The sequence below is a fragment of the Haliotis rufescens genome, unplaced genomic scaffold, assembly GCF_023055435.1.
Source record: "Haliotis rufescens isolate VD_foot unplaced genomic scaffold, xgHalRufe1.0.p SCAF_9, whole genome shotgun sequence".
NCBI classification, from domain to species: Eukaryota; Metazoa; Mollusca; class Gastropoda; order Lepetellida; family Haliotidae; genus Haliotis; species Haliotis rufescens.
In genome coordinates this window covers 41,164,374-41,189,404 of record NW_025964383.1, presented here as the reverse complement: position 1 = coordinate 41,189,404, position 25,031 = coordinate 41,164,374, and the positions used below count along the sequence as shown (strand labels likewise).

At 42.0% G+C, this 25,031-nt stretch overlaps 1 protein-coding gene across 1 annotated transcript in view; it reads left to right on the top strand.

Annotated features, from left to right (window-relative positions):
- Positions 1-25,031, top strand: part of LOC124112668 (trafficking protein particle complex subunit 14-like) — a 37,905-nt gene that overhangs the window by 12,123 nt on the left and 751 nt on the right. Inside the window, exons 4-12 of the mRNA XM_048390912.1 lie at positions 1,367-1,453; positions 4,262-4,370; positions 6,350-6,497; positions 8,759-8,838; positions 10,432-10,509; positions 10,773-10,873; positions 15,952-16,030; positions 16,572-16,641; positions 24,608-24,906. Coding sequence (XP_048246869.1) covers positions 1,367-1,453; positions 4,262-4,370; positions 6,350-6,497; positions 8,759-8,838; positions 10,432-10,509; positions 10,773-10,873; positions 15,952-16,030; positions 16,572-16,641; positions 24,608-24,906 — 1,051 coding nt within the window. The remainder of the gene's footprint in view (positions 1-1,366; positions 1,454-4,261; positions 4,371-6,349; positions 6,498-8,758; positions 8,839-10,431; positions 10,510-10,772; positions 10,874-15,951; positions 16,031-16,571; positions 16,642-24,607; positions 24,907-25,031) is intronic.

The window sequence follows — 25,031 nt, the reverse complement described above, 5'->3', positions numbered from 1 at the left end:
AATTGAACCAACAACAGTTCACTGATTGGCTTGCAGATGCCCATTGTTGTATTCCTATTCTTTGAATGACATTGTTATGTACATTTTACAGGGTTGCTCAATAAACCATGTTTGTGCTTATATTCAAGTTTGTATTTCCGCTATCCAAAATATGCAGTGAGGCCGTCTTATTGTTGAATGTCATCTGGGGGACATAAATGGGAAGTTAATTAATGCGAACAAAGACCCCTCACATTTAATTCACGCTCACGTTAACTTAAAGATTTACAGTATCTAAAATCTGCAATTAAACCATAAACAGTTGCAAGCATGATCATGATGAAAAGTCTGAAAATGGGACTTTGCAGAAAATGAGTCCAAATGTTTGATGCTATGCATCTCTGTAATATGAATTGCAGCTTATAAATTGTATTTTCATGGTCCTAAGATACCGTGGTTTTAAAATACATTAAAGGGCAAGTTCACACGGAAATTAACCTATTTTTCTTGTACTTTTTCCACATTAAAAGTGTTAACCTAGAAGTGTCATAGACAAAAATATAAAAATATCACAATTAATTAACATATTTTTCACATTAAAACGATTTATATTTTTCACATTTACCAAGTGTTCTATTTCCACAACAAAAACACCATGGCTTATGCCCCTTGCAATATGACGTCATTGGTGCCAATTGATAAACATTATGACGTCATCATGCTTTGTTAGAGCCGCTTCACGTGGTGTAGGTCTAGGTGTGTGATTCTAGCGTCTCAGATGCCAGCCAGCATAGTGTTATGCTGAGTCACCACTGCGTGGGAGTGTGACGTAGGCCATGTTGTTTAACCGCAAACTGGTACTTGATATCTTTTGCGTTGAGAATAGACAGGGACCCAGTTGAATTGGCACCAATTACGTCATAATCTAAGGGGGATAACTCAGGCCTGTTTAGCTCGAAAAACGAAGGCCTCATAACGGCATATCATTTTCACACTATTGTGAGCTTCCTACTTTCACTGTGAAAAAAATGAGTGTATATTTTCAAACACAGGTACTAACTAATTCTAAAATTCCGTTTTCTTTAAAATAAGAAAGAAAGTGATTTTTGCGTGTACACTTCCCCTTTAAGAAGCCAAAATGTGATTTTCACCCAAAAGGTCCCTTATCTCATAGTTGGTCACCATATTGCAGTCAAACCTCCATCTAATTTTGCTCTTTCAGTACGTTAGTTGCTTTCAAAGACTAGGATGATAATACAGTTAAAGAATCATTTTGGGAATTATTTGCCCCATGTTGTAATTGATCTTTGAGGCATGTGATACAACCATGACCCAAGAACCGACCAGCACAGAAACAAGAGAGCTGAGATCTGTTTTTTGTTTTCAGTGAGCAAGGAGCTGACCGTCATCAACCCACCTGTCCTGGCCATGAAGCATGTTTCGGCAGGGGGGAGACAACTCCTGCTTCTACAGAGTAAGCAGAACAGCAGATCTGTCAGATTATGTTCTTGTAATTGAAGCTTGACAAAATAAATGATTTGGTTCTCAGGCAATGGTTTTTGAAAATATAGTGCTGGCGGGCGGTGTTTTTTGTGTGTTTGTGGTAGTTCAAACTAGTATGTAACCAAATAAACAGTTGTGTAATCAATAAACAATTGTGTACAATCAACCTGGGAAAGGGCCTCCCTACATAAATGTATTCCTTGTTGAGTAAAATACTGGAATAATCTATTTGATTACTGTTGGACTTGGAATATTTAAGGAATGGAAATAAAAACAAAACATGCAGCAAACTTTATGATGATGCGGGCGGTGCCTGAATGGGTTTCAGGGGTAAAAAATAATTAGCGACCTATCAAAGAAACTTGCTGTGTGTCATATTTATAAATCTGTCAAATGTACACCGATTCACATGAAATAGCTACTCAAAGTCACATTGAACAAATGCTGCAGGAGTCTAGTAAAGCGTCTTCTGGTTTAGTCTAAAAAGAAAATAATAGTCTTGTTTCTCAGGTACAGCCTGCAAAATCATAAAGTCTGCCCCATGTGTATGTACGGAAGCCTTTTAGGGCCATTTGTTTTTTTATTTTTTTCGATACTATCTTGAAATTTCAAGATACTAAGTTGAAATTTCAAGATACTATCTTGAAATTTCAAGATAGTATCAAAAAAACCAAAAAAACCAAATGGCCCTAAAAGGCTTCCGTAGTTTCGTTTTATTTCCATTTAAAAAAACCCCAAAATGCTACAATACTTAAAAACAATGTGATTTCGCCGAAATTATTGTAAATAAATCTTGAAGATAACAATTTTTTTTTAAATCCACCGCCCGCACTATATTTTCAAAACCCATTGTCTAAGAACCAATTTTTTTGCGCCTGAAAATTTCCTTTAGTAGACCTGAACTTACTCAAATCACTAGTCTTTATGATAAATAGGGAAAGCTACCACCTCTGTGGTCTATGTGAGCTAGTGGTTACTCTCCCGGGAGAGCAGCATGTCGGTGATTCCATCCCCTGGGGGGGAGGGTGGGGGGGTTGTGGCCCAGTCGTCTAAGGTGCCACAATTCGCTGTGCAGAGTTGCATCCCTTGGGCACGCCAGAAACCGATGATTGTGGTTTCGAATCCCTGTACCCCTGATTATGTTTCTAGGTTTGTCAGCACCATACCCGTGCTTGTGGGTTTCAATGAAGTGGTAAACGTCTGAGACCTGCATCACTTCGTGCTTTCCTCCCACATTAACTCTTTCAACACCGTAGGCCGGTTATCCGGCCAAGAAGCATCGAGTCCCCAGACACTGCAGGCCGGTTATCCGGCCAATCCGTAGTCTTGTCAAAATAGTATATATTTTTTTGGACCTACCTGTAATATCATTCATTTATTAAATCTATCACATTTCACAATGTCTGAAATACATATTCCATTTCAATTTAACATTTTTTATCGTTAAATTAAAAAATTATTCACTATTTCCCGCGATGTTATTGAAAATAAAATTCTCGGACACACATTTCGACAACGGGTCCACATCGAACACGTCAAAGAGGAAAATAAAGACGTTTTAAACAAATCCTTAAATATATTATACAAAGTAATAAATAAAATCAACAGTAATATATCTAAAAGTAATCAAACTTACATCTAAGTTATTATTTCCATCTTTTCGTGCAATCGCGTGTAATGTAAGTCAAATGACATCTTGGCTTTCGTCGCCTTGAATTCTCGGCTCGGACACGATGTTTAATGGAAAAATATATGCATGAAAAATCTTTGTCACAGCTCGTAACCTAGCACGATTCATTCACGAAGTTCCATATTTTTAATATATATCGTGATTTCCTGCTCAAAACGTTCAGAATAACACGATTTAACAAATTTCTTTCGCAAACTTCTGTAATTTATCGTACATGAGCTTGGTATCACAGCTGTAATTTGATTGGCTGCCTTAGGTCACGTGCTCAAAATTGACCAATCACGAAACTTGTAGCAGATTTCAGCAAGAAAGTGTCATTAGAAACCAATTTTTATCCAATGAAATCGCTTGTTATAACTACGGGAAAAAAACAGTCGATGTTACGAGCGTGTAGATGAAGGAATAAGCTTTCCAGCGATGTGTCATGTGCCATTCTTCGACGAACGTGTTATTCATACGAAACCTCGAAAACGGGGGTATTTCTTCATTTTACTGAGCGGACAGTCGCTGTTATCGGGAAATGGGTGATGACAGAAACTATTTATAATTCTTTTTAAAATGATTTTCCAATTACGTAAACAATGAAAATAAAACAGAAATAGGTACGTGGATATTATGAAATCATATATTTGCCGAAAATCATCACGTTTTCGCTTCCTTGGTCATTAATCTGGATGTTAACAACGTGTCAGCGTACATTTTTTATATACAACAAATTTAATTAAGTTGTAAATGCATTACTTTAAATAATGTGAAAAACATAACTTTCATATTTATAAACCATAGGATCAGACTTTTCAAATGGTGTATAACATGTAGTAGCAAATATATTTTAGAAGCAGGTATTTTCTTTGATAAATGTTGGCTTCATCTATCACACAAGAGTCTCTGGGAACTCGGTGTCCCAGCAGTAAACACTTCTGGTTGACTGGTGTTGTAAGAGTTAAGCTGACACGCCGCGATATAACTGGAATACTGTTAAAAACGGAGTTAAACCCGACTCACTCACTCACCTCAACTCGTATGTGTTTTCTCTGTTATGAGTACTTGTCTTAAGGAAACCTTGACCTTTATTTATCTGTGTTGCAGTCAACAACACGACGGGGAAGTCTCTCCTCATCCATGACTGCAGCATCCTCCCCAACAAGAAGGAAGACAAACCAGAGTCCAGCGACAGTGACTCCACTGATAATGAAAAGTATCTATCTCTCAAGTTTTATATGCCTTATTTAGTTCAATCTGCCATTGTGGTTTAAATGAAAACAAAATATCAAGCTCAAACGACTATTTATCCGATCAGAGCATCGCTTTAGTGATGTGTATTTTTGATCATGCAAAAAGGTTACCACAGGGTATTTGGAATGACAGGGGCTGTGTGGCTGTTTTTCTCGCTTCTGTGGGATAAACGCTAGAAATGGAAGAGACATTTTCATAGTCAGTGGGAAGTAAAGCCATAACGTCCTGGCCAGACGTTCTAGAACACTGTAGAATGTTCAGTTTTCATATTTTGAATTGAGAACTTTGTCCAAATATTTTTCCGAAAACACATGTGGGCGGTTGGGTAGCCTAGTGGTTAAAGCATTCGCTTGTCACGCCGAAGCCCCGGGTTCGATTCCCGACATGGGTACTATGTGTGAAGCCCATTTCTGGTGTCCCCCATCGTGATATTGCTGCAATATTGCTAAAAGCGGCATAAAACCTCAATCACTCCTGAAGCACATGTTTTTGTTCTTTGACCTTAGATAATACTCTACATCTTAATGACTGCAGTGATGTTTGAGTAATTGTTTTGAGTTATGTTGTTGTAAACTCAATGTACCTATATATTTGACATTTTGAGAAACCAGCTGAAACTTTGTTTGTTTGTTGTCACCGTACTCAGGAGTATTCCTGCTAAACGACGACGGCCTGTCAGTATTTGAGTCTGGACCAGACAATCAAGTGATTCATATTATGAGCAATGATCCACACCTTTGAGATACAGTGACATGCATTGAACCAAGTCAACGACCCTGACACCTGATCCATTTGGTTCCTTCATATGACCAGCATAGCTTGCTGGGGACCTGTTCTTACTAGGAATCCCATGGGGTCACATCATTTGACAGTGAGATAAGGTTGGGGTTTGTAAAAAAGAATAAGTCCTCGGAAATGTTTGAGGTATGAGGGATGTTTAATTATTTATACACACATTTCTATTTGCCATTTCCCAGATCCTGACTAGTGCCATCAGTACCCAGCTTCTGACAAAGACTCCTCATCCTTGCTAGTAGGAATATGTTTGGAAAATAGGAATCAAACTAGACATATCTCTTGCAACATTTTCAAACACGACTCTGTATTAAATCATGGAAGAAAAACGTGTGGATACCTTGAACATGGTGAAACTCCATTTTTACAAGGAAAACTGAATTTACTATTTACTATTTTATAATGGTAGATGTCCGAGAACAGTTCAAAGATAAAGGCAGTGCTGAATATTCACAAAAAAATCTACCCAGGAAGTGAGACTGACAACTCACAAAAGTTGCCTACCCATTTAGAAAGTTGCCAGACCAGATTTTGTAAATTGAACGGACCAACTCCGGCAAACGATAATAAAATCAGAGTCAGATAAATGGCTTAATATCAGTTATCATAATGATATTGACACCGTTGATTGTTTCAACAATTTTCAATTCAACATGTTTTCAACATGACAAGAATGTTCCAAATTCTTGGTTAGATTAGTTAACATTAATACATCAACAAATCTAATGCTAGCATTGGCTGCAGTAAGATTTTGTGCAGTCACAAACGAGTCACTTCAATAATGAGTCACTTATGTATAGATCATCATGTCAGTTTATTTGAATTTTAAACAAATTTAGATTCATATATTTTACATATTTAGGGTTTTAAAAAAATTACGATCGTGGGGCATGCATTTTCTATATAAATGAGAAAGACGAAAACATATATTTCCAAGTCTGATTTTGGCCTGCATATTTGTATACAATATATTTAATTCTCCTCATTTCAGGGGCTGTGGGCTAGCCTGGTGGTAAAAGAGGTTACTTGTCGCACCAAATGGGTACAATGTGTGAAGCCCATTTCTAGTGTCCCCCGCCATAATATTGCTGGGATATTGCTAAAAGAGGCGTCAAATCATACTCACTCACTCACTCCTCATTTCAGCCCCTTCTCACGGGAAAGTGGGTGTGGTCTGATCTCCTCGCTGTCGTCCGACTCCCTCTCCTACCCTGTCACACTGCTGAGTCAGGAGAAGCTGTCTCTTGCCTACACACTAGCAACTGAAGACCTCGACGCAGAGGTCATGGAACAGGTCAGTAGAGGTCATACTTCCCACAAATTAACAACTTTAGTGCAGGTCTCCCCGAGGAGAAGATTTAAAATTTAATATCCAATTTTTCCCTGACCTAATGTCACATTAACCTTGTCTGTATGTAGTATTTGCTAGCCATCAAATTTTGGAAAAAATCACAAATACTGTAATAGTGTTTCCTCCCTCACTCATCTGTTACAAAGTGATTTCAAAAATTATACCCAAAGGTAATCCAAAAATTGCTCTATACAGAGCTAAATTGTGAATTCAGTGAATGGCCACAAAGAACAATTAATAGCATATTCGACATAATGAGTGCCCAGGGCGCACGCAAAATTAGAAATAGTGCGCTCTTATTAGAATATTATTTTGGTGAAAAATCAGTTGAAAGATCATTAATTTCGGGGTTTATGCTGACAGCCTGAAATGTTTATGACAGATATATTTTTCCAGAATTTAATTGCCCATCTTTATGAGGGTACATATAACAAACGAGTGTGTATTATACAAGAATAAATAAGTCTTGTGTACATTGATCAATAGGAAGAGGTGCTAATGTGGAATGTTCACTAGCCAATATATTAGTAAATATCTCTGTGGGTGCTTATTAGAGCAGGTTGCTTATTACGTCAAATACGGTAACTTATTTTGAAGCACACTGTTTTAGGTTTACAATATAATATGTTGGTCAAATACGTGGAAGAAGCAATTCCTTGAAGAATGTCTTGAAGCCAGAAAAGTGATGGAAGCCGGCAGGAATTGGTGTTTTCAGATAGGTATCCAATCAACACAAATAGATCAGACACAAGTCAGGTTGAAAAAGGCCTCGAGTAGCACTCTTCTTTCTCTTATATAGGTGCAACAAGGCTTTTAGAAACTGTGCCATCCTCATACTTCTCAAGCTATCACGTCTGCCGTGTTTGTTTTCATCAACCAGGGGCAGATAACTCCAATCACACTTCCTGTTCAAATGAGAGCAGCACTGCAATGCTCTTTAAACTAAGACCAGGGATTTATGTAGGAGTCTTAAAAGCTTGTCAACTTTGAAAAAAGTTATAATTTCTGAGGTATTGTAAAAATAAACATTAGAGCCTCTTCGTCTTTATGGGTCCTGTTATCAGTGATATACAGTTACCTCTCCAAAGCCATGACATTAGTGAACTAGTAACATGAACTAGGAATTGATAATTCCAATTTGGGAATTTTATGGACATGTGTTGCAGATGTGGGGTCAAACATCAGCTTCTGAGCAGGTCTGAATCAACCTTTGATCATGTTATTGCATTGTTACCTCATTTTGTCACCAGGGGCTAAGGCGCCGCGATTCGCTGTGCAGAGTTGCGTCCCTTGGGCGCGCCAGAAACCTATGATTGTGGGTTTGAATCCCAGTTCGCCCCGATTATGTTTCTAGGTTTGTCAGCACCATACCTGTGCTCGTGGGTTTCACCGAAGTGGTAAACTTCTGAGACCTGCATCACTTCGGGCTTTCCCCCAACTTTAAGCTGACACACCGTGATATTACTGGAATACTGTTAAAAGCCGCGTTTAACCCAACTCACTCACTTACTCATTTTGTCACCCTGCTGTATGACGTCATCAATGGATTGTTGAAATATGTCAATAAGAATGTTTTCTTATATGCTAACAACGTAGGTATGTTCCCGCTTTCTTTTCAAACTGCAAGTCTTATCGGACCGACAACTATAAAAATTACTAGTCCCACACAATTTAAGTCAGTCCAAACTTGAAAAAATAAATATCATATGAAAATTACTTGGTTTTAATTATCTCAACATTAATTTCATTCATGGCTGACAAATTCAGTGATGTCATTTCTAAAGTAACTTATTTAGAACTACATGTCATTGCACAATGTTCAATCGCAATTTTCTCTTTATTTCTCTGAATATTTGACTTTGATTCAAGACCATGTCCCTACAGATAGATATATAACCTTGAAGCAAAGCGAAATATTATTTCCTTGCACGAAAAAAAAAAGCATCGATCCACACAATTGTGATACAATGACATGCATCAACCAAGTCAGCGAGCCTGACCACCCGATCCTGTTAGTCGCCTCTTACTTTGCCTTTTACGGCAAGCATGGGTTGCTGGAGACCTATTCTACCCCGGATCTTCACAGGTCTATCTGGAATGTCTGGATATCACTCTGTTCGAGATAACAGAGTTTGACTGTACTATCATTAACAATTTTATGATTATGAATGTGGGAGTGTTGATGTTTGTGTTTGTAATTACAGGAACTGACCTTGAAGGGGTTTCTGAAGTGGAGTCACAAGGATGTGATTGGAGAAAAACCAGAAATAATAACTGTCTTCAAGTGAGTCACGTCTCTGTATTGTCATCATCACTGTTTGCTTGTGTGAAGATGACACTTTTAGTTAAAAGTAATAATCATGATCATACGTTTCATTCCGATGTTGTGTAAACTAAAGGACATGTATGATAAGGGCCCTTTCGGGTCCACAGTAGCAGTACATGTAAGATTTGTTGGGAAATTTGTGTTCTTTGTAATGAGACTCGAGTTTGTTTTCTTCAAACCTTACATGATTTGGATATCAAATGTAGCGATACCTTTGAAAAATGACCAAAAGGCGGATGTTAGAGGTGTTCAGGTAGAGTTTGCTTATATTTAAGAAATAAGTTACAAAATAAATTGTTTATTGTACTATAAAACACTGCAGGGAGAATAAACCAAGAGGGGCGCATCATACGATAAACAACGACCTCAAGTCCTTTATTTCTTCTGTGAGATATCAACATTATGTACACCCTCTTTAAGGATGTTAATAAAATGTACAAACTTTAAAACTATTTGCCCAATTTTAATAATGATTACTCCCTGAATAGAATTTGACTTCAGAAATGTCGGACAAGTCCATTTTATGAACAGTGGGTTAAGTTTGGTATTTTCCCGGTTATTCTCACAATCCTCACATCGATCATCAGTACCTTTTCTCCTGATACTGATTGTCAAATCTCTCCCACATTTGGATGGGATAGTTTGGCCTCTGCATTTATCTGTGTAGCCAAGCTACATCTATGGAGGAACAACTTATTAGATACTTCCCTCACAAAAATAACGTCGTCCAATATAGAATATAGTTCGAATCTCCAAAAATAACATCATGATAGAACAATGTTTTGTCATGAAATAAACCACGCTTCTTTGTGCTTTATCCCATGGCTATCTTACATCTGAACATAAGTAAGTCTTTTATCTGATCTCATTTCATCAGAAGATGTAGATGAAGATGTGACAAACATATGGCAAGGGAACTGTCATTTATTATGGGGCCTGGGTAGGGGGGGTCGGCTAGGAAGCAGGGGAGGGTCACCAAAAAATATGACAGTCTCCAGGGGGGGTCATGAAAAATAATACACATATTTAGGAAGGGTCATGAAAAATGGACATTTTATAATAAAATATTAAGTACTTTTGCATTTTGTCTTGTCAGGGAGGGTCATAAGAAAAATGTACAAGGACATGGGAAGGGTCATCCCAAAATATGACAAGCATTGGGGGAGGGTCATGATTTTCATATGTGCATCAAAAACAGCTGACACCCTTCCCCCTTTAATAAATGACCAGTCCGAAATAATTAACTAAATCAATAATTCACTTGATGCTTGAAACATCTGCCTTTTTCATTTAGCCGAACTTGATTATGTCAGAAGTCCTTAACTGGCATGTGTGGGGAAGAAACAAGGCTAGTTGGAAACCATTTGAAAATATCTGCAAATTTTCATACCAATATTTCCAAGTTTTCTGGAATTTCAAATTTGACATTTTCATTGGGCCAAAGATTGCCCTTATCCTACCTCTACCTCAAACACGTGACAAGAGAAAGTACCTGTTAGGTGTGAGAGAAAGACCAGGTTTTTATACTAATGTCATCATATTTTTCATCAGCCTGCCAAAGTTACGAATAAGAAGAGCCCCCTTTACGGTGTCAATATCCGGCAACACCCAACCCAAGGTTGGAGAAAGGTAGGCTGAAATGTCGTGCTAGTCTAGTTCTCCATTTTCAAATAGCCAAGAAGACACTTCCTTATGTTGGTAATGTGTTATGAAGTAAAATCTGGACTAAAATTGTGAGATCTTGAAATGTATGTTCTGAATACAGATCCTTACATTTCACATGCACTTTAAACATTTTTTATCTTAGCTAGTTTATTTCCCAGTAATCAGTTTGAAAGCTCTGATTTTCAATATAAACCATGTCAGTGTTTTATTGTCATTGACTGTTTCAGCTTTACCCTGACGTACAACATCGTCAACAGACTCCAGGATTTCCTGAGCATGAAGCTGTACTGGAACGTGGAGACCCAGCTGTCCACCTTCAGGGATGTCGGTGAGTTAGTCTCTGTTCACCTTCACCGATGTCGGTGAGTCTCTCTGTTCACCTTCAGGGATGTCGGTGAGTTAGTCTCTGTCCACCTTCAGGGATGTCAGTGAGTCTCTCTGTTCACCTTCAGGGATGTCGGTGAGTTAGTCTCTGTCCACCTTCAGGGATGTCAGTGAGTCTCTCTGTTCACCTTCAGGGATGTCGGTGAGTTAGTCTCTGTTCACCTTCACCGATGTCGGTGAGTCTCTCTGTTCACCTTCAGGGATGTCGGTGAGTTGGTCTCTGTCCACCTTCAGGGATGTCAGTGAGTTGGTCTCTGTCCACCTTCAGGGATGTCAGTGAGTTGGTCTCTGTCCACCTTCAGGGATGTAGGTGAGTTGGTCTCTGTCCACCTTCAGGGATGTCAGTGAGTTGGTCTCTGTCCACATTCAGGGATGTTGGTGAGTTAGTCTCTGTTCACCTTCACCGATGTCGGTGAGTCTCTCTGTTCACCTTCAGGGATGTCGGTGAGTTGGTCTCTGTCCACCTTCAGGGATGTCGGTGAGTTGGTCTCTGTCCACCTTCAGGGATGTCGGTGAGTTGGTCTCTGTCCACATTCAGGGATGTCAGTGAGTTAGTCTCTGTTCACCTTCAGGGATGTTGGTGAGTTAGTCTCTGTTCACCTTCACCGATGTCGGTGAGTCTCTCTGTTCACCTTCAGGGATGTCGGTGAGTTAGTCTCTGTTCACCTTCAGGGATGTTGGTGAGTTAGTCTCTGTTCACCTTCACCGATGTCGGTGAGTCTCTGTTCACCTTCAGGGATGTCGGTGAGTCTCTATGTCCACCTTCAGGGATGTCGGTGAGTCTCTCTGTTCACCTTCAGGGAAGTCTGTGAGTCTGTCTGTCCACATTCAGGGATGTCAGTGAGTTAGTCTCTGTCCACCTTCAGGGATGTCGGTGAGTTAGTCTCTGTTCACCTTCAGGGATGTTGGTGAGTTAGTCTCTGTTCACCTTCACCGATGTCGGTGAGTCTCTGTTCACCTTCAGGGATGTCGGTGAGTCTCTATGTCCACCTTCAGGGATGTCGGTGAGTCTCTCTGTTCACCTTCAGGGAAGTCTGTGAGTCTGTCTGTCCACATTCAGGGATGTCAGTGAGTTAGTCTCTGTCCACCTTCAGGGATGTCGGTGAGTTAGTCTCTGTTCACCTTCAGGGATGTCGGTGAGTTAGTCTCTGTTCAACTTCAGGGATGTTGGTGAGTTAGTCTCTGTTCACCTTCACCGATGTCGGTGAGTCTCTCTGTTCACCTTCAGGGATGTCGGTGAGTCTCTCTGTTCACCTTCAGGGATGTTGGTGAGTCTCTCTGTCCACTTTCAGGGATGTTGGTGAGTCTCTCTGTTCACCTTCAGGGATGTCGGTGAGTCTCTCTGTCCACCTTCAGGGATGTTGGTGAGTCTCTCTGTTCACTTTCAGGGATGTTGGTGAGTCTCTATGTCCACCTTCAGGGATGTCGGTGAGTCTCTCTGTTCACCTTCAGGGATGTTGGTGAGTCTCTATGTCCACCTTCACCGATGTCGGTGAGGCTCTATGTTCACCTTCAGGGATGTTGGTGAGTCTCTATGTCCACCTTCAGGGATGTCGGTGAGTCTCTATGGCTACCTTCAGGGATGTCGGTGAGTCTCTCTGTTCACCTTCAGGGATGTTGGTGAGTCTCTATGTCCACCTTCAGGGATGTCGGTGAGTCTCTCTGTTCACCTTCACCGATGTCGGTGAGTCTCTATGTCCACCTTCAGGGATGTCGGTGAGTGTCCACCTTCAGGGATGTTGGTGAGTCTGTCCACCGTCAGGGATGTTGGTGAGTCTCTCCACCTTCAGGGATGTCGGTGAGTCTCTCTGTCCACCTTCAGGGATGTCGGTGAGTCTCTCTGTCCACCTTCAGTGATGTCGGTGAGTGTCCACCTTCAGGGATGTTGGTGAGTCTGTCCACCTTCAGGGATGTTGGGGAGTCTGTCCACCTTCAGGGATGTAGGTGAGTCTCTGTCCACCTTCAGGGATGTCGGTGAGTCTGTCCACCTTCAGGGATGTCGGTGAGTCTGTCCACCTTCAGGGATGTCGGTGAGTCTGTCCACCTTCAGGGATGTCTGTGAGTCGGTCCACCTTCAGGTATGTCGGTGAGTCTCTATGTCCACCTTCAGGGATATCGGTGAGTCTCTCTGTTCACCTTCACCGATGTCGGTGAGTCTATGTCCACCTTCAGGGATGTCGGTGAGTCTCTCTGTTCAACTTCAGGGATGTTGGTGAGTCTCTCTGTCCACCTTCAGGGATGTTGGTGAGTCTCTCTGTTCACCTTCAGGGATGTCGGTGAGTCTCTCTGTTCACCTTCAGGGATGTTGGTGAGTCTCTCTGTCCACTTTCAGGGATGTTGGTGAGTCTCTCTGTTCACCTTCAGGGATGTCGGTGAGTCTCTCTGTCCACCTTCAGGGATGTTGGTGAGTCTCTCTGTTCACTTTCAGGGATGTTGGTGAGTCTCTATGTCCACCTTCAGGGATGTCGGTGAGTCTCTCTGTTCACCTTCAGGGATGTTGGTGAGTCTCTATGTCCACCTTCACCGATGTCGGTGAGGCTCTATGTTCACCTTCAGGGATGTTGGTGAGTCTCTATGTCCACCTTCAGGGATGTCGGTGAGTCTCTATGGCTACCTTCAGGGATGTCGGTGAGTCTCTCTGTTCACCTTCAGGGATGTTGGTGAGTCTCTATGTCCACCTTCAGGGATGTCGGTGAGTCTCTCTGTTCACCTTCACCGATGTCGGTGAGTCTCTATGTCCACCTTCAGGGATGTCGGTGAGTGTCCACCTTCAGGGATGTTGGTGAGTCTGTCCACCGTCAGGGATGTTGGTGAGTCTCTCCACCTTCAGGGATGTCGGTGAGTCTCTCTGTCCACCTTCAGGGATGTCGGTGAGTCTCTCTGTCCACCTTCAGTGATGTCGGTGAGTGTCCACCTTCAGGGATGTTGGTGAGTCTGTCCACCTTCAGGGATGTTGGGGAGTCTGTCCACCTTCAGGGATGTAGGTGAGTCTCTGTCCACCTTCAGGGATGTCGGTGAGTCTGTCCACCTTCAGGGATGTCGGTGAGTCTGTCCACCTTCAGGGATGTCGGTGAGTCTGTCCACCTTCAGGGATGTCTGTGAGTCGGTCCACCTTCAGGGATGTCGGTGAGTCTCTATGTCCACCTTCAGGGATATCGGTGAGTCTCTCTGTTCACCTTCACCGATGTCGGTGAGTCTATGTCCACCTTCAGGGATGTCGGTGAGTCTCTCTGTTCACCTTCAGGGATGTTGGTGAGTCTCTCTCTTCACTTTCAGGGATGTTGGTGAGTCTCTCTGTCCACCTTCAGGGATGTTGGTGAGTCTCTCTCTTCACTTTCAGGGATGTTGGTGAGTCTCTATGTCCACCTTCACCGATGTCGGTGAGTCTCTCTGTTCACCTTCAGGGATGTTGGTGAGTCTCTATGTCCACCTTCACCGATGTCGGTGAGTATCTATGTTCACCTTCAGGGATGTTGGTGAGTCTCTATGTCCACCTTCAGGGATGTTGGTGAGTCTCTATGGCTACCTTCAGGGATGTTGGTGAGTCTCTCTGTTCACCTTCAGGGATGTTGGTGAGTCTCTATGTCCACCTTCAGGGATGTCGGTGAGTCTCTCTGTTCACCTTCACCGATGTCGGTGAGTCTCTATGTCCACCTTCAGGGATGTCGGTGAGTGTCCACCTTCAGGGATGTTGGTGAGTCTGTCCACCGTCAGGGATGTTGGTGAGTCTCTCCACCTTCAGGGATGTTGGTGAGTCTCTCTGTCCACCTTCAGGGATGTCGGTGAGTCTCTCTGTCCACCTTCAGTGATGTCGGTGAGTGTCCACCTTCAGGGATGTTGGTGAGTCTGTCCACCTTCAGGGATGTTGGGGAGTCTGTCCACCTTCAGGGATGTAGGTGAGTCTCTCTGTCCACCTTCAGGGATGTCGGTGAGTCTGTCCACCTTCAGGGATGTCGGTGAGTCTGTCCACCTTCAGGGATGTCGGTGAGTCTGTCCACCTTCAGGGATGTCTGTGAGTCGGTCCACCTTCAGGTATGTCGGTGAGTCTCTATGTCCACCTTCAGGGATATCGGTGAGTCTCTCTCTTCACCTTCACCGATGTCGGTGAGTCTATGTCCACCTTCAGGGATGTCGGTGAGTGTCCACCTTCAGGGATGTTGGTGAGTCTCTCCACCTTCAGGGATGTCGGTGAGTCTCTCTGTCCACCTTCAGGGATGTCGGTGAGTCTCTCTGTCCACCTTCAGGGATGTCGGTGAGTGTCCACCTTCAGGGATGTTGGTGAGTCTGTCCACCTTCAGGGATGTAGGTGAGTCTCTCTGTCCACCTTCAGGGATGTCGGTGAGTCTGTCCACCTTCAGGGATGTCGGTGAGTCTGTCCACCTTCAGGGATGTTGGTGAGTCTGTCCACCTTCAGGGATGCCGGTGAGTTGGTCCACCTTCAGGTATGTCGGTGAGTCGGTCCACCTTCAGGGATGTCGGTGAGTCTGTCTCTCTGCCCACCTTCGTCCAGACTAGTAAGAGCAGACCCACACACAGGTGCATGCTGATGCTATTTTTTATGTGTGACAAAATATTGTGTTTTGTTTGTTTGTTGTTTGAACTGCACAATAGCAATATTTCATCTTAAAAAATGACAGTCTGCAATTCATCGAGTCTTGACAAGACAATCCAGTGATTGACATCCCACGCAATTGGGATATGATTACATTCATCAACCAAGTCAGTCGCCTCTTACGATAAGCATAGTCACCTTTATAGCAAGCAAGAGTTGCTGAAGACCTATTCTACTCCAGATCTTCACGGGTCGATTGGCATCATGAGCATAGTTACATGGGTCAATAATTGACCTATTTCAAGGGATTCATCTGGGTATTTCCTGTATGACCCTATTTCCCAAACTATTTGTTGTAACTCCAGCTCTGTTACAGATAGGAATGAGTGTTCATAGCTGCTGCAGTACCAATAATTAAAGGCCCTCAGCCTGCCCAGTACTCATCCCTGTTTTGTTATGTGTTTGTTTAGTGGAGGATGTTCTGCCTCGGAAGCAGTTGGAGGACTTGAAGAATTCTGTGGTGTGTCACGACCCGGACGTTTATGTGGGGTAAGTGGGCCGGACATGCCTGGCTTGGTAAGTGTTAACCATATTGCCAATACCCTTTAATTTGATACATTATGAAATAACGATGGGGTCCCATGTATTATTCATGAATTGATACCTCTATTTAGTATATGAATCGGGAGGGACACAGGTGGCCCAGTCGTCTAATTCGCTGAGCAGTTGTGGCCCTTGGGCACTTTAGAAACCTATGATCGTGGGTCCAAGCACATTATGTTGCTTTGTTTGTCAGCACCATACCCGTGCTCGTGGGGTTCACCGAAGTGGTAAATTTCCAAGACCTGCGTCACTTCAGGCTTTCCTCCCTAATTAAGCTGATATGATGAGATGTAACAGGAATACTGCTCAAAGCGGCATTAAACCAAACTCATTCACAAATAAAAGAGTCAACTAATTTCTTAAAGTCGTAGAGATTATCATGATTATTTGCAGTAGACTTGATATTTTTTCTGAGATTAATAGATATTTTGTTGTTGTTTATTTCCTCATATTGCATAAAGTAATCAAGTGACCTTGACCTTTCCAGAGCTTGTCCACGAGGCTGCACTATGCCGGTCAGTGTGTCCTTTCAGCTGCTGAAGACAGGACTCTACGAGGTAAGATGTCGCAGTACACATCTATGAAGCAATCAATGAATACTGTAGGAGTTTTAGTGGTCTAATATAAGGAGAAGATAGACATGGATATAGAGATAGTTAGCTTGTGAGTCAAAGCTTGTGAGAAAAAAATGTGCAACATAGATGCAACTTATTCATGACATGTAAAGTTGAACAACCTTTCACCACCTGCCCCGGTGGCTCTTTGAGAAAATAGTGGGTTACAAAACTTAACATGATATGTGAGGATGGAAGTTAGATTCCCGTCATCCATAATGAAAAAGTTTCATTTGTTGTTGTCGCTTTTAGAACGTAGGGTGTTTGAAACACTAAGTCAAAATTTCATGTGCTACCCAGCTGATCAGGTCTTACTTCGAAAAAGTAAAACTCAATACCCGGGATGAGGTCTTACCAGTAAAAAGTAAAACCCAATACCCGAGATGAGGTCTTACTAGGGAAAAGTAAAACCCAATACCCAGGATGAGGTCTTACCAGTAAAAAGTAAAACCCAATACCCAGGATGAGGTCTTACCAGTAAAAAGTAAAACCCAATACCCAGGATGAGGTCTTACCAGTAAAAAGTAAAACCCAATACCTGGGAAGAGGTCTTACCAGTAAAAAGTGAAACTCAATACCCGGGATGAGGTCTTACCAGTAAAAAGTAAAACCCAATACCTGGGATGAGGTCTTACCAGTAAAAAGTAAAACCCAATACCCGGGAAGATGTCTTACCAGTAAAAAGTGAAACTCAATACCCGGGATGAGGTCTTACCAGTAAAAAGTAAAACCCAATACCCGGGAAGAGGTCTTACCAGTAAAAAGTAAAACCCAATACCCAGGATGAGGTCTTACTAGGAAAAAGTAAAACCCAATACCCAGGATGAGGCCTAACCAGTAAAAAGTAAAACCCAATACCCGAGATGAAGTCTTGCTAGGAAAAAGTAAAAACCAGTAGTATACGTAATGGGGGTTCTGGACCACTTCCACCAGAGCCAGATTTATATACCTATACTGCTACTCTACAGAGGGAATTTTTTATGGAAAAAGGATGATGCGATTTAATGATGGTTGTTACGCAGTGTTTTTCGAACTGACTTTATTTTCACAAAGCTTTGCTATACATAGGCAATTTCACGTGCCGCACGATTTACACGAACTACAAAATCCGCGAAGCACTCAGCGTTCGCACGAATGCTCCTAGTTAACTCCCAGTGGTATTCCCAGCGAACATTTCATGTTCCTGGCTATAGTTCTCCAGAACATTCCCCCCTACAAATGATAGATCCCAGTCTATCATTTCTAATAGTAGCTATCCATCACAACATAGTATATGTACATACATGAAATAATATGAGACTAGATTGTTCATAAAAAAGTCCACACATGTCCTGAAAAACAAAGCAGTCATTTCAACGTCCACATCTCTGTAAATAAGAAATATTCCACTTGAAAGTATGTCAATTCACTGGTAAGTATAATGTTCATTGTTAAAAAGAACACATCCTGTTTTACAAAATGAAAAATATTAATGTTTCAGTCACTCGAAATACTTCCTTGAATGTTCATCCTTGAATAACATCTTCTATACATGACCTCTTCTGTCAATCCTCCATTCACGAATTCTTCTATCCATTCCTCGAATCCTTCTGCTGTTCTTTGAATCCTCCATTCACGAATTCTTCTATCCGTTCCTCGAATCCTTCTGCTGTTCCGTTCCGTTCTTGAAGCCTTCTCCAGCTGCAGTTCCTGAAACATTCCATTCCAGTGGACACACTTTTGTCACTGGTCTTGTGACAACACCCTTACTTGTCTGTATGTCAACGACTCGAACGTGTCCATCTCTTCCAGGATGTGTCTTTATGATTCGTCCGGTGATCCAACTGCCTCTAGGTGACTGAGGGGAGACAACCAGAACGACGTCATCTACTTCAAGATCACGGTTTGGTATAAACCATTTCTTCCTTGCTTGTAGAGAAGGAAGCCATTCAGACATCCACCGTTTCCAAAAGTGGCGTACAAGTTCTTGCACTCTTCGCCAACGTTTTTTCGGATTGAACCCTGTCTTATCAACCGACTCAGGAGCAAATATTCCACCCATCTGACCATGAAGAAAGTGATTAGGAGTTAGTGGAACGTCATCATGTGGATGTGTACTTTGGTAAGTTAAAGGCCTTGAATTGATCAGTGATTCAGCTCCGGTAAAGGCAGTCACAAGTTCTTCGTCAGTGATGTCGCCATTGCCAAGGATTGCATATATAGCTCGTTTGGAAGACTTTATCATTGCTTCAAAAGCACCCCCAAAATGTGGTGAATATGGTGGGTTAAACTTCCAAGTAACTCCACGATTGGCCAAGGAGGTTTTAATGTAATCCTCATCAAGTTTGTCTCTAAGTTGTTTCAGCTCTTTAACGGCTCCTGTGAAATTAGTCCCATTATCTGAAACCACTACACTTGGCAAGCCTCGACGGTTGACCATTCTGTAAAAGGCATTCATGAACGAGTCGCTATCAAGACCGTATGCCATTTCCAAGTGCACCGCTCTAGTTGCCAGGCAAGTAAAGAGACAAAGGTAGCGTTTAACTCGCTGCTTTCCCCTACCTTGTATTGTGATGAAAGGTCCTGCAAAATCAACACCAGTTTGATCAAATGCTCTCAATGAGTATTTCAGTCTAACCTTTGGTAGTGGAGCCATGATTTGCACACCAGGCTTTGCCTTAAGTCTGCGACACCAAGAACATTCCTTTTCATATTCACGGATCTCTTCACGAGCAGAAACGATCCAGAAACGTGAAGATAGTAGAGCAAGGATCTGATTTGTACCAAGGATGTGTTTTCCATCCTCATGATATTTCTTCACGATTAGCTTTGTTACCCAATTTCTTCTGGGCAATACTATCGGGAACCGTGCATCAAATGGGAGAAAATTTGCATACTGCAGTCTACCTCCACATCTAATCAACCCATCTTCATCAAGTATGGGATCAAGTCCAGTGAGTTTACTATTTGATGGCAATTGTTTCCCACATTCAAGTGCCGATATCTCCTTGGTGAATCCCTCCTTTTGTGCACTACCTAAATGATACATCTCTGCATCACTAAGCTCTTCGTGGCTTAGCCCCCCAGCGATTCTCAAACCTAAGTCAGAACGACTGTTGTTCACAAATCTATAAACCCATGCTGTAACCCTAAGTAGTTTTTGCCAATCTGAGTGTCTTCTCGGATCTAATCTCCAACACCGGTCAGGTGTTGCCATTGCAAAGAACTGCTTTGTCGACATAACAGGTTTCCTGGCTTCAGAATCATCTAATGTTTGGTTGTTCACCATCTGTAAAGGCCATTCTGTCACATCTTTTTCTAGAAAGTCAGGTCCAGAATTCCATGCTTTGTTCAAATTAGCAACTGTTGTACCCCTAGACAGGATATCTGCTGGATTCTGAACAGAAGGAACGTAGTTCCACTGACTAGGAACAGTATTTTCTTGGATAAAAGCTATCCGATTAGCTACGAATGTTTTGAACGTGCGGCTATGGTTTTTTATCCAATATAGCACATTTTGACTATCTGACCAAAGAATCACACTAGTCATTGGTATTTCAAGAGCTTTGACTACAGTCAAGATCAACTTTACTCCTAATACTGCTGCCATTAACTCCATTCGAGGAATGCTGACTGATTTCAGAGGTGCTACTCTACATTTTGATGCCACCAAGCGACTAGACACCATCCCATTTTGATAGGTAGTCACGTTGTAGACTACTGCCCCATATGCATTTTCAGATGCATCAACGAAAACATGTAATTTCCTGTTCTCAATTTTGAAGTTGAGTTGCAAGCATCTCGGGAATCTAACAGTCTCCAACTCTTTCATTTGATTGAGCCAAAGCAATGCTTTCTGTTTCAAATCATTATCAAGCTCTTCATCCCAATCTAAACCCTTGAGCCAGACTTCCTGCATGATGATTTTAGCTTTGATGATGAAAGGAGCAAGGAATCCTAACGGATCGAATACCCTAGCCATTTCTCTAAGAAAACCCCTCTTTGTAAGTATCCAACTGTTTTGTGCACTAGTACTTCGGAAGCTAAACTCGTCATCTTTTGCCACCCACGTCAGACCAAGTGTTTTTGTAGTTGGCAACTCATCCCTACCAAGATCAACCTCAGTAGCCCTATTTTCTATGGGAATTTTCTGTAAGACTTCAGGTGAATTGCTTAACCACTTTCGTGCACACATGCCTGCCTTTCCCCACAACTCTGTAAGCTGCTCAAACAGCTCTATGGCTTCGATCTCATTTGGAAGAGAGTCTATGTTGTCATCCATATAGGTCGACTTTAATACAGTCTCAGCAGCTTTTGGTAGAGTATCTTGAAACCTTCTAGCATGTTCTTGTGATATGTACTGTGCCAAAAACGGAGAGGCATTAACACCGAAGACTACTCTTGAGAATTGGTAAACCTGTGTCATGTCATTCTGATTGTTTGACCTCCAAAGAAATCGAAAGAATGACCTGTCCTTTGGCAACATTTCTATCTGAAGATACATTTCTGCAATGTCACATACTATGGCTACCGAGTACCTTCTAAACCTGAGCAATATCTGAAATAGGTCACCTTGTAACTTTGGACCTTGATGGATACTGTCATTCAATGATACACCTTCACATTTTGCTGATGCATCAAAGACAATGCGAACCTTGGTAGTTTCCCTATCGGGACGCACTACAGGGAAATGAGGTAAGTACCATCCACAGGGTACATCTGTTTCATCAATGGACACCTTTTCAATGTAACCTTTTTCAAGATACCGAGATATGATACCATCATAAGTATCAGCAACCTGTTTGTCTTTTGATAATTTCTTCTCTGTGCAACAGAGACGTTTGTAAGCTACTTCCCAATTGCCCGGTAAAGGACTTGCATTTTCCTTCCATGGAATGCCAATTTGGTACCGACCATTCTGGTATCTGATTGTATCTTTTACAGATTCAATCACAAATTCATCATCCTTGGAAAGGATAGATGTCACAGGGGGAACTTCATCAACTTCCCAGAATTTCTGTAATATTGAACTTAATTCAACTTCCCTACTGTCAGTGAAGAATGTGCCCGAATTCTGACAATCACTTAATCCTGGTATCCTACCAACACAGGTCCAACCCAATGGAGTTAACCGTGCTGTTGGCTCACCTTCCTGACCTGGGATATCCTGATAGGATCTATGCAGTTCAAGATAATCCATTCCAATAAGAAGATCTATTATATGAGGAGATTTGACTTTTGGAAACTCAATGCTGTCAAGGTGTTTCCATCTTCCTGCAAACTTCTGCCAATCAACAACCTGCATCTGTCCCGTGACCCGGGTAGTTGTTAAGGCAGATATTGTAGTATTGACTGAACCATCCCAACTCTCTAGTCCAACTTGAACTGACATAGTTTCCAATGTTTCATGTTGTCCATTGAGGACATTAACTGAAACTTTCTCTGTAGGACCCCATAACCCTAATTCTGAGGCAACATCTTGATTAATATAAGTCTGTGTGCTGGCATCATCCAATAGTGCATTAACAACAATTCTGTTCTTTCCATTCTTTAGAACTACTGGCACCGTTCTCAATGATACTAGCGTTGACTTGCTAGATTTAGTGGAAGACATTGTAACTACAGATGGACCATGACTTCCATGTTGCTTTTCAGTTTCAGGAGTTTCAGCTTTAGAAACATTGTCACAAGTTCTCTTTGTTGAGTGAAGAAATCTACTATGAGTTGCGGTACAGTTATCTATTCCACAGGTGATTCTGCGTCTGCAACTATTACCTCGATGGTTAGTGCCCAAACACCTGAAGCAAAGGTTCAATTGTTTAGCAGTTTCCCATCTTGTGGGAACAGTCATTGTCTTGAACTGTTTACAGTTCCAAATATGATGACCACTTTTACAGAGCACACACTGAGCGTTCGTGTTAGTCTGTCGATCGCCAAAGTATGAACCCGATTTGCTTTGACCTCTAACTGTAATCCTTCCCTTTTGGGAAACGCCATGCAAAGTTTCTGATGCTACAACATTAAACTCAGTTTCTTGCAACACCCACTCACGCAATGTGTCTACCGATTCTTGACGCTCTCGATCAAAGACCCATCTTTGATAGTCAGTTAACATAGATTCTGTCATTTTCTTCAGTAACTGATTATATAATGCTCCATTGCCCAACTCTTCTAGTCTGTCAGTATCTCTAAGATTGACCACGACAGTGTCTAACATGTCAGCATACCGCTCAATATCCTTGACATTGCCAGGACGAATTGGCCTAAAGTTACACACTTCCTCCAACTGTAATGTAATTTGGCGTCTCTTGCCCCCATACTTCCTCTCTAATCTATCTAGTGCTACATCATATGCAGCCGCACTATGACCTAAATCTTGTATGACTTTCATTGCATCCCCAGCTAAGTACTGACGCAACTGTAAAAGCTTGTACTCGGGTGTAGCTGGAGCCTTATGAACACAAGCCATAAAAGCCGCTTTCCAACCCTCATATGATTTGGCATCACCCGAGAAAGTAGGAATGGAAACACGTCGCAACTGCTTCCACATATCATTTCCCAAATTGTAATTTCTCGAATTTCCAACAGTTTCTGGGGAAATTGTATGTCTAACATTCTTCTGTGTGATGGGTTCTGGCCTATTCATATGACTAAATTCATCTGCATTGGTCTGCTGCCGCCGACCTAACCCAATGACATTTGTTTGTGACCTCTGACCGAAACTAGCAACATCTAACCCCAACTGTGGTTCCGCTTGCTCGACGTGAGAAGCAGTGACAACAGTAACATGCTTTTCTTTTTCAGCCGTAAATAATCTGGATAATCCTGTTCTAACGCTGCTGAACGATCTCGTATCTGCCCTGTTTCGCAAATATTCTTGAGCTCGCTCTTGTATCTCATTCCCTATCTCCTCTATCTGTGTTACCTCGCCAGTAACTTTCGTCATGCTATCTTGATCACCTATTGTGTGAAATGTTTCAGACAATGCTATAACTATCTCGATAGCCTTCAGCTGACAATCATTAACTTTGTCAATCGCGTCTCGGATTTCTGTCCGAGTGGAACGATTCTCGTCATCAATAAGTCTTTCAAGTCTATTCGTTGCTTTAGTGAAGGCTGATTTGACTATAGCCTTCTTGCGTCTAAGTTCTGCTATTTCTGCCACATAGTCAGGAAAGTCATGAGCTGACTTTTTAGACCCTGTTTGCGACATGACTTGGTGCACGAGATTTAAAGAAACAGTCAACAAATAAGTTCAAAATCTATTTGTTCTATAAACTGTGACTAACTCCACTATAACCCTAACTAATGTCAACACACGACATAACATGCAACTATTCCACAAACGTGCACACTACTCTAAACTATTCAAAACCACGCTCTGCTACCATTTGTTACGCAGTGTTTTTCGAACTGACTTTATTTTCACAAAGCTTTGCTATACATAGGCAATTTCACGTGCCGCACGATTTACACGAACTACAAAATCCGCGAAGCACTCAGCGTTCGCACGAATGCTCCTAGTTAACTCCCAGTGGTATTCCCAGCGAACATTTCATGTTCCTGGCTATAGTTCTCCAGAACAATGGTCATGAGATCGTATTAAAAGAATTATCAATATTTTTCCATAAAAAAATCCCTCTGTAGTAGCATTATAGGTATATAGATCTGGCTCTGGTGGAAGTGGTCCAGAACCCCCATTACCTATACTACTAAACACAATACCCGGGAAAGGTGTTACTAGGAAAAAGTAAAACCCAATACCCGGGATGAGGTCTCTCTAGGAAAAAGTAAAACCCAATACCAGGGATGAAGTCTTACTAGGAAAAAGTAAAACCTCTCAAGAGGTTATTACGAGGTACCTACAATACAATAGGGATTTTTAATCACGAAAAAATAAGTGTTGAAAACCAGCCACCATTTATTTTAGTTTGGAGAAATGATGAAAGTGAACCTCCGCTACGCACTCCCGGACTCCCAGAGCACCCTGAAGCAGGACTCGGTCGGCACTCCTGTCTCCATTGACACCCCTTCCACTCTATCTGCGGAGGACCAGCTGGCTGCCTCAGAGGAGTTGTGGCGGGACCGGAGTGGCAGCACGTCCTCACTCCACACTCCCACATCACACTCCGCCGAGGAGAGACGCAAGACCTTCGCCACCAAGTCCTACTCTTTTGGGGATCTAGGACCAACATTGTCCACAGACTCCGATGAGGCTCAGAGAATCAAGTAGGTGGTTTGTTTGTTGGTTTGTTGTTTAATGCTGCACTCAGCAATATTCTAGCTTTGTGATGTCAGTCTGTAATTATCTAGTCTGGACCAGACAATCCAGTTGATAAGTTCCCAAGTTCACT